The following is a 10,137-nucleotide window of genomic DNA, read 5'->3' as shown; positions in this document are numbered from 1 at the left end:
TTCCAGCTGTTGACAGCCAGTCACAGACACACTCGCACACACACTAACACAGAGTCACACACAAACACAAATTAGTTATTAGCAGAGAAATTGTATTACTAATCCTATGTATTTAGTTTAGGTGCTCATCCGTGTGCAGCATTTCGTGATTTCTTGGCTAGGTCGCCTGCACCTTATGCTTACTTAGTATCACATGTCGTCTTCCTCCTCCTGTACCTCTTCATTGTCACTACTTGTACTGTTAGTGTCACTGTGGGTGTCGCTGTCCACCCTCTGGAGATTGTTGTTACCTTCCATATAGGCGTGTCTGTTGTGTCATGTTCGCAGGTACCCTTCATGTGTTGCCGGCCGCTGTGACCGAGCGGTTCTAGGCGCTCAGTCCGGAACCGCGCTGCTGCTACGGTCGCAAGTTCGGATGCTGACTCGGACCTGGATGTGTGTGACGTCCTTAGGTTAGTTAAGAACTTTTAACATTGCAGCGCGTCAGCAATCATGAATAATTTAATGATTATAAAGAATCTTCCTCGACTGTAAATAAAAACCGGATGTTGACCTAGGTTTCGGCGCGGATAACCACGCCTTCTTCGGAACACGCTAAAACTACAAACTGCCTAAAGAGGCCTTTCAGATTACGCTGATACTATAGCTCCCTACTTAGCAATCATATACAACCGCTCGCTCACCTATAGATCTGTACCTACAGATTGGAAAATTGCGCAGGTGGCACCAGTGCTTAAGAAGGGTAGTAGGAGTAATCCATCGAACTACAGACCTGTATCATTGACGTCGGTCTGCAGCAGGGTTTTGGAGCACATACTGTATTCAAACATTATGAATCACCTCGAAGGGAACGATCTATTGACACGTAATCAGCATGGTTTCAGAAAACATCGCTCTTGTGCAACGCAGCTAGCTCTTTATTTGCACGAAGTAATGGCCGCTATCGACAGGGAATCTCAAGCTGATTCCGTATTTCTAGATTTCCGGAAAGCTTTTGAAACCGTTCCTCACAAGCGACTTCTAATCAAGCTGCGGGCCTGTGGGGTATCGTCTCACTTGTGCGATTGGATTCGTGATTTGCTGTCAGGAAGGTCGCAGTTCGTAGTAATAGACGGCAAATCATCGAGTAAAACTGAAGTGATATCAGATGTTCCCCAGGGAAGCGTCCTGGGACCTTTGCTGTTCCTGATCTATATGAATGACCTGGGTGACAATCTGAGCAGTTCTCTTAGGTTGTTCGCAGATGATGCTGTAATTTACCATCTAGTAAGGTCATCCGAAGACCAGTATCAGTTGCAAAGCGATTGAGAAAAGATTGCTGTATGGTGTGGCAGGTGGCAGTTGACGCTAAATAACGAAAAGTGTGAGGTGATCCACATGAGTTCCAAAAGAAATCCGTTGGAATTCGACTACTCGATAAATAGTGCAATTCTCAAGGAATGTCAATTCAGCTAAGTACCTGGGTGTTAAAATTACGAACAACTTCAGTTGGAAAGACCACGTAGATAATATTGTGGGGAAGGCGAGCCAAAGGTTGCATTTCATTGGCAGGACAGTTGGAAGATGCAACAAGTCCACTAAAGAGACAACTTACGCTACACTCGTTCGTCCTCTGTTAGAATATTGCTGCGCGGTGTGGGATTCTTACGAGGTGGGATTGATCGCGGCGAGATCTATTTACGAAATTTCAGCCACCAACTATCTCTTCCAAATGCGAAAATATTTTGTTGAGCCCAACCTACATAGGTAGGAGTGATCATCAAAATAAAATAAGAGAAATCAGAGATCGAACAGAAAGGTTTAGGTGTTCGTTTTTCCCGCGCGCTGTTTGGGAGTGGAATGGTAGAGAGATAGTATGATTGTGGTTCGATGAACCCTCTGCCAGGCACTTAAATGGGAATTGCAGAGTAATCATGTAGATGTAGATGTAGTGCTTAGAGCCATTTGAACCATTTGAATCTTCACTGTTTGTGAATACGTTTAATTGTGCCCATTGCTCTTCGTCTCTTAATGCTACTTTTATGTCTGTTTCTGTGTATTGTAAGTGTAGTGTATGTCTGTTGTTCACTTATTTCACGCAGAAAAAGACAGTGTGTTCTGGGGAACCTTCTTCCCCCATGTGCATGTAGGTGTCTGCCTCAGACTCACGCCGTTTAAGTGCGTGGGCTTAACGTTCAAATGGTTCAAATGGCTCTGAGCACTATGGGACTTAATATCTATGATCATCAGTCCCCTAGAACTTAGAACTACTTATACCTAACTAACCTAAGGACATAACACGACACCCAGTCATCACGAGGCAGAGAAAATACCTGACCCCGCCGGGAATCGAACCCGGGAACCCGGGCGCGGGAAGCGAGAACGCTACCGCACGACCACGAGCTGCAGACTTAGGCTTAAGGTCCATGACCGGTTAAGAAAAGTACCATACCGCGGCTGGGATCGATATGTTTGATTGTGAACCGCTCCCTCATGTGAGGGAAGAATTCGGAATGCTGTGGGACTGAGCAAATTAATCAAGAAGAGGAGGGACCGTGTCGCAAGAATGGAAGAAGACGACGGTATCCCTCGCCAGTGAATCGAGAACTGGACCGAGTTCAGAAGATAAGCCCGTCGCTGCCGGCTGGCAGTTTGGGGCCGTGAGTCGCCGCCAGAGGCTGGCCGGGCTGCGGCGCTGAGAGCAGAGCCGCGGCTGCCGCCCGCCGCGAGGCCGGTTCCCGGTAGCAGCGCCTGACGCGGCCGCCGGTGACTCAGACGCCGTCGCTGCGGCCGCGGCCGGCGTCTCCGCCTCAGTCCCGAGCCGGCGGCCGACCATGGCGCAAGCATGCCGCGAGCCTCGCGACGCAGGAGGAGCCGGCCCGCAGTGACCACTTCCACCGCCACAGTCACCACACCTGCCGACGCCGCCATGACGTTCGCCACGGGAGGAAGCGAGGGCGCGGGCACGGCGGTGCTGCCTCCCGCGCCGCCCTTCTCCGCGGCCTGGGGCGACTACTCGCCCCCGGACTCGTTCCTCGGCGCCTTCCGCGCGCAGCCACAGGTGCCGGTGGTGCGCGCCTCCAGCGTCGACGGCGCCGCGGCGCCGCCGCAGCAGCAGCAGCAGGTCTTCCGCAGCAAGAGCGCCGACAGCATCGCGGGCGGCGTCGTCACGTGCGAGCTGTCGGTCGCCGGGCCGCCCCCGCTGGCGCGCTGCGACGCGGCCTCCACCTCCACCTCCGCCCCCGCCACCGCGCCCTTCGGCGCCCAGGCGCGGAGCCCTTCCTCCGAGTCCGGCAGCGCCGGCACTGTCGGGGAACCGTCTCCGTCCACGTCGACGGCCGCTGCGGATGGCGCCGGCGGAGGCGGGCGGGGGCGGACGGAGGGTGACGCCGGCGGCGACGGTGACGACGAGGACAGGCTGGTGCTCGTCCCTGCAGGTAGGTCCGCACTGCACTCTCTGCCGGCAGCGCGTCGCTTCTTGTGGACAGATAAACGCTCCGGTCGATCACGCGCTACCTGCGGTGTACGGACGGACGGGAGATTGTTTCGAGTGTCGTCAGTGGTGGTGCGAAACACAAACTGTCCAGATCTTCTGGATCAATTCTTAAGGTGAATTTACCCGCGATAGTGGTGGTGCTACAGAAGAATGCTGAAGATTAGATGGGTAAAAAAAAAAAAAAAAGAGATGGGACCCCTCCACGCCCCCACCAACGTGGTGACCAAACAAAAAGCTCCACTGTCACCTCCGTAAACATGTTAGTTATCTAGTAAGCGGATCACAGGATGCTGGGCTGTGATGTTATCCGTGCGTCTAGGTAAGACTACGCATTAACATGGTCCATCAGGTGATAGTGGACGAAACGCGAGTGAGGGTAGCGATTTGAAGAGCAGAGGGAAAAAAGTGCCATGGCTCGTGCCGTGGGGAAAAAGAAACCTCTGCGACAGTGGGATGGGTGGTAAGTACAGTAGTGGCTTACTAGCTGCGATAGTTCATGCAAGGTTGGGTTTGTTAGTATGGGTATCGTGCATCATTACCGTGGCAAGCGATGGCGATGTATCCCAGTTGCTACGGCCGCTACATTCCTGGAACAATCGAGATCGTTATACAGCTGTGGGAGATCGGCCATAGATCATCTCACTGTGTGGGGGATGTGTGGAGCTTGTCTGCATCCAGTGTACGGTACGGCTTCCCTGCGTGGTGCCAGTTATTCGGCAGTGTCTTCCAGCTGGATATCCAGTAATGTTTCTGTTTGCGTATGCTTGGCCATAAATGTTAGGTCCTTACAAGTATGTCTTTTGGTCTTTTATGTTTCCATCTATGGTTGTGACCGTAGTTCCTCAGATTCAGAATAAACGGGTTCTGTGAATGTCTGGAGTTTCTGTATAGCCTTGTGGTGAGTTCGTGGATTACCTCCGTGAGAGTCCTGTCACATAAGTAATGAGGAGGTGTTGAATAGGATTGGGGAAAAGAGAAGTGTGTGGCACAACTTGACTAGAAGAAGGGATCGGTTGGTAGGATATGTTCTGTGGCATCAAGGGATCACCAATTTAGTATTGGAGGGCAGCGTGGAGGGTAAAAATCGTAGAGGGAGACCAAGATATGAATACACCAAGCAGATTCAGAAGGATGTAGGTTTCAGCAGGTACTGGGAGATGCAGAAGCTTGCACAGGATAGAGTAGCATGGAGAGCTACATCAAACCAGTCTCAGGAGTGAAGACCACTACAATAACAACAACAGTGGTGATTGACCTCCGTGTCAGTGGACTAACTTATACCGAGAAATACAAATACCGGCTACTTTGTATCTAGCTTTATGTTGCCAAAGTGGCCCACACGAACGACGGTGCGGTGCGCCATCGAAGCTAAATGTGTTTGTGCTGTGTGTATAAAGCCGCAAAAAAGTACGAGTAGCTACAAGTTACAGTACAAAAGGCGACTCCGGAGTTCGATGAAAATATATATCGACGAACAAATGCATTTAGGAGTAATTAAAGCTATAAAAATATGGCTTTTTGCTAGGTTTCTTCCTGCGAGTATTTCTGTGAGATGGCGAGGTGGGTGTAGTGGAATTTTCTGTTTCGCCAGCACTACTGGCTGGTGTTGTCAAAGATTTACCCTCATCACCACCGACATTGGAGGACGATTCTTTGGCAACGCTGACCACTCGTACTGACGAAACGTCAGGAAAATCACAGAGCAAGTGTCGGACGCAGATTCCCATACGAACGCCAACAGCGAACATCTAACAGAAACAGTCAATATTGTGTCGCGAGAGACAGTAGGAAAGTACGTCACGAACAGGCTTTCTCCTACAATTCTGAGGTCGAACCCTTCTGAAACAGTGCTCTTTCACTTGTAGATGGCATAACGAGCCAGTCGACACATAGAGGTGTAATGACAGCCAGGCATCAGGTGAAACATCTGCCGTGGAATAGGACGAGAGAAACGTAAACCACTGTACTCTGTATCCACCGGTACACGGCGACGGCGGCTCGCATGCTACGGTCGCAGTTTGTCCCTACAGATTTTTTCACTTCTCTTTCACGCCGCTAAATAAGCGATTGACACGTGTGGTGAAACGTACTTAATCGTCTACTTCCTGTGTGTATGTAGAAATACGATGTAACTCAATGCAAACATGTGTTGCCGAGTATCGACACATAGAACAGCCCGAGTGTGGCTTCCATCAAACTGTTGCTCATTCGGCACTACCTCCCTACCTATTGGGAAATTTTACATCTGAAGAATTCTGTATACAAGAGTATTTTTACCAGAAGAGAAGGCCACAGACAGATAATTAATATGGAAGATTAGCTCGACTAGACGAGAATAAGTTGGCTCATTCAGCGACACCACCCTGAAATAGCGAAATCACGCAAAAATCTAGATGTAGTCTAGATGCGGATCTGAACCCCTCTACTTCCGAGAACGGCACTACGTGGTATATACTACGTACATACCTGCAGTGAACAGGACACTACATTCTCCGGGAAAATGGCATAGATTTTAAAAATTGTCTTCATATTTTCTGTGATCGTATTTTGGTAATTACCTGTACCAATTTATCTCCCCGAAGTTAGATCCAATCCTTTTGCCGTTTTAGTGGAGTCTTTCATACTGTCTATTTCCGTTTCGACGTTGCTAAGAATTTCTGACAAGCACACTACACCATTTTAAAGTGTTAAATCAAATTTCGCAGGATTATTGTTATTTCGAAGGATTCAGTTGCTCCCTTCTTCACGTGTAATTAAAAACAAAGTTTTCTTAAGTATCCAGTGTAATAAGCCAAATTGTCACTGAAGAACTTAACAACAATCGTCCGAATTCAATTACGAAACACACGAGTAGATTACTAAAATCCTTATCCTCTGTAAGGTACTTTCATTGAGAGTCATCAGAGCTATAGGTGGTTTTCCTACTATTTTTCCATTTTATTCCCTTTCTCTTTCTACCAAATATACATAGAAGTTTGTTTCTATTTTTTTAGAGCAAAAGTTATTCTCATACAGTTTTACACGCTTTCCAGATGTGGCTTTTATTAGTAGCATACATTTTTGAAGTTCTCTTTGCCGATTCCCATATTGTGCTCTGTAGGCAAGTGGACGCACCGTAGAGATACCGTCGTCGGCTTCTGTCAAAATGCCGTGAATCAACGATTGAGAAAGCCAGTAGCGTTTACGGAAAGATGGAAACAGGAGGCTGATTTGCTTGTCACATATGGACACGGAGTGCCTGTAAGGTATCCAGGCCCACCAGTACATAGAAGATCGGTTATTGACATAGAATTTGAAAATCCAATGGCAGAGACAAAATTTTTCCTCAATGAGCGAACGTAACCTGTTGAACATAACTGCGGATTCGTAGGGCGTATCAACTGTCGAGATAAATCAAGTGAAGATATCGGAGATCAGTAATAAATATTTACACTTTAGGTATTGCCGCTACCTCTCTAATACAAGTGTGTAACTAAAAACAGTGGACCAATATCAGTTAACAGAACAGACAGATTTTTTGTGAGGGTGGCTTGAGAATGCAAAAATAAGCCCTCGACGTGCAAACTTTGTGTTTCTCCAAGTGCAGATGCGTCGCCAGGTTAGCCGAGAGCGCTAACGAGTTGCTTCCTGGACACGGGTAGGCGCACGGCCCCGGATCGAATCCGCCCGGTGGATTACCGTTTTGTCGGTCGGTGTGCCGGCCAGCCTGGATGTGGTTTTTAGGCGATTTTCCACATCCCGCCAGGTGAATACAGGGCTGGTCCCCACGTTCCGCCTCAGTTACACGAAATCGCAGACATCTGCACACGCTCGCACTATTGCATGAATTACACTCGACGCAGACAGCACGGGTACACTAATACCGTCCCGGGGGGTACGTGGTGGTGGCAGGAAGGACATCTGGCCACCCCTTTCCACTAACCTTGCCAAATCCGTTCCTAACCATGCCGACGCTTCGTCAGCGCGGGACATGGCACCAATGAAATAAAGAAGGAAAGATGCGTATACGTCCGCGCCGTCCCTCGCGGCATCCCGCCAGGCCTGGGCGCCGTTCCCCGCTCTGGTGTCCGGGAGCAGCTGCCCTGTCCTGTCCAGACTTGCTCCAGCCTGCGCCGCCGTGTTCTCTCGTCAGCAGGTCGCACTGGCGGATCGCGTCTTCCGAGACGTTGCTTCACGGCGCGACTCGCGGCGGCGGTCGCCTCCGCCCGCGTTCTTTCGCCACCTCGCAGACGGCGCGAGAGACCGGTCAAGTTCGAGGGTCCTTGGTCGGCGCGGCGACTTTCTCATTCCGCGAACTCATAACGCGCAGTCGGGCCGGCGGCTTAGCGCGAAATCTGCGGAGCAAGGCGGCCGCCGCTCGCTATGCACCTGTGTGCGGGTCTCGCCAGCTTTGTGCGGGAGGCTCCGTCGTGCAGCCGCGCGCCGTTTCTCGCCGTATTCGCAACCGTTCGCGCTCGTTCCCCACTCCTCGCCAACTCCTTCTCAAGATCCCCATCTCTTGCAGCGCTAACGAGCGTCACACAGCAAGATCGTACATTACTCGCAAGTATAGCTCCAATATGAAGAAACCTCCTCCCAACATTTCGTTTTAGGCCTATAATGTAACGTCCTACTTACGAACAAATGCTAATTTACTTGCATAAATTACATCGTACAAATATTTGGAATTAAAAACGTTTTTTTATTTTATTTATTTATTTGCAATCGTATTGCTCAACTAGGATCACAGGATCACGTTAACAACTTCAGTTCCTCTTCTTCCTTTGTTGTTGTTTCCTATTTTTCCAGTATTCCCTCATTTTCTCCCCATGAAGTATCTTCCTTTCTTCTGTCCATGTTGTTCCCGATTTTTTATTTCTTCTGCCTTAAAAGCCATCCAATTTTAGTATTTTGTTTCTAAAACAGTTTCTTTCTACTATTTCTGCTTCTTTGATGTTGTTTCTTTCAAGATCTTTTCTTACTTCTGTAATCCATGCTACTGTCGATTTCTTCTTCCAGAAATATAAGAGTATTTTGTTTTGTTAGTCTGTTTCCATCCATTCGGTAGAGATGTCCAAAAAAAGGTTAATCTTCGTTTGGCCATTACTTCAGATATTTTCTCTATATTTTTGTAGATCTCCTCGTTACTTCTTATTTTCCAACCATCTGCAGTTTTCATTGCACCCATTATTTTTCTAATAACTCTTCTTTCCAGTAACTCTAGTTTGTCCTTGTTATAGTTCATCGTTAGGCATTCAGATCCATATAAACATTCTGGTCGTACCACTGTGGTGCAGTGTTTTGGTTTTGTTTATCTAGATGTACATTTCTTGTTGTAAATATTTTTGGTAAAACCATATGCTCTTTCCACTTTGTTAATCCTTACATCTATTGCAGATTTTTCTAGTCCATTCTGTTGTATAGTTTCTCCAAGACATTTAAATTAATTCACTCCCTCTATTTTACCTATTTGTGTTTCTATGCATTTTTAATATGAATTTTGATTTTTCAGCTGAAATTTTGAGAATAGTTCTGTTTGCCAATTTTTTTTCTAGAATGTTCATTTGAGTAACTGCTTCTGTCAGGTTTTCTGAAAGTAATGCGAAATCATCCGCAAAAGCCAAGCAGGTTACCATAATTTCATTTGTTTTCCTTCCCAGAGTTATTGGTTCAATTTGGTGATTTTTTAGCTCCGAATTCCAGATCCTTACAATTTTTCTAGAACACAGTTAAACAGTAAAGATGATAAACCATCGCCTTGTCTAACACCAGTTTTTATTTCAAAAGGCTGAGCTACTTCTCCCATAAAGTTGAATTTAGATACTGTACCTGTTAGTGTTTCCCGAATTATGTTTGCTAGGTTTGATTTAACACCAAATTCTCTAATGACCTTATCTATCGTTTCTCTGTCTATACAATCAAATGCTTTCTTTAAATCTATAAATGACACTAATATTGGTTTGCTGGTTAGCATTCTATGGCGAATTATTGACTTTAAGTTAAAAATTTGTTCTGCACAGGATCTTCCCTTTCGATAACCTGATATTCTCCTAGTTGTTTGTCTAAAGTATCTACCACTCTGCTGGGGAGAATTTTTGATAACATTTTGTATGCCACTGGCAGAAGTGACACTCCTATGTAGTTACTGACATATTGTTTGTCTCCCTTTTCATGTAGCGGGTGGATTAATGCTGTTTTTCATTCAACTGAAATCTTTTCAGTTTTCCAAATGTTCTCAAAAAGCAGCTGTAGATCCTTTATGATTTTTGGTTCTGACCACTTCAATAATTCTGCTGTAATGGAGTCTTCACCACATGCTTTATTGTTTTTGACTGTTTTGATGGCTTCATGAATTTCTAGCTCTGTTGGCCGGAAATCTTCCTCTAGATTTTGAGGTGTCATTGGAAGTTCTAATTATCTGTTGGAACTGGATAGTTTAACAACTTTTCAAAAAAATTTGCTAAACTTTCACAATTTTCTTTATTATTTAATCCTATTTTGCCATTTTCCTCTTTGAAAACCGTATTTATTTTTTATCATTTTTAATATCGGCGAAACTAGTAGAAAAATGCGAGGCGAGAGCACAGATTGATTGTGCTCTGTAGCGTCTATCACTATCCAAAATCTCCAAAACCTTATTTTATAAATGTTTGGCCGAGTAAGAAAAATGTGTAAAATTTTCG

At 46.6% G+C, this 10,137-nt stretch overlaps 1 protein-coding gene across 1 annotated transcript in view; it reads left to right on the top strand.

The window, feature by feature from the left end:
• The first annotated feature begins 2,797 nt into the window (after positions 1–2,797).
• The window catches only part of LOC126278673 (DNA-binding protein D-ETS-6-like), a 308,630-nt gene continuing 301,290 nt past the window's right edge, over positions 2,798–10,137 (top strand). Inside the window, exon 1 of the mRNA XM_049978911.1 lies at positions 2,798–3,416. Coding sequence (XP_049834868.1) covers positions 2,825–3,416 — 592 coding nt within the window. The 5' untranslated portion in view covers positions 2,798–2,824. The remainder of the gene's footprint in view (positions 3,417–10,137) is intronic.

The sequence above is a fragment of the Schistocerca gregaria genome, chromosome 6, assembly GCF_023897955.1.
Source record: "Schistocerca gregaria isolate iqSchGreg1 chromosome 6, iqSchGreg1.2, whole genome shotgun sequence".
NCBI classification, from domain to species: domain Eukaryota; kingdom Metazoa; phylum Arthropoda; class Insecta; order Orthoptera; family Acrididae; genus Schistocerca; species Schistocerca gregaria.
Note: the sequence above shows the minus strand (reverse complement) of the source record. Positions and strands in the feature narration are given on the sequence as shown.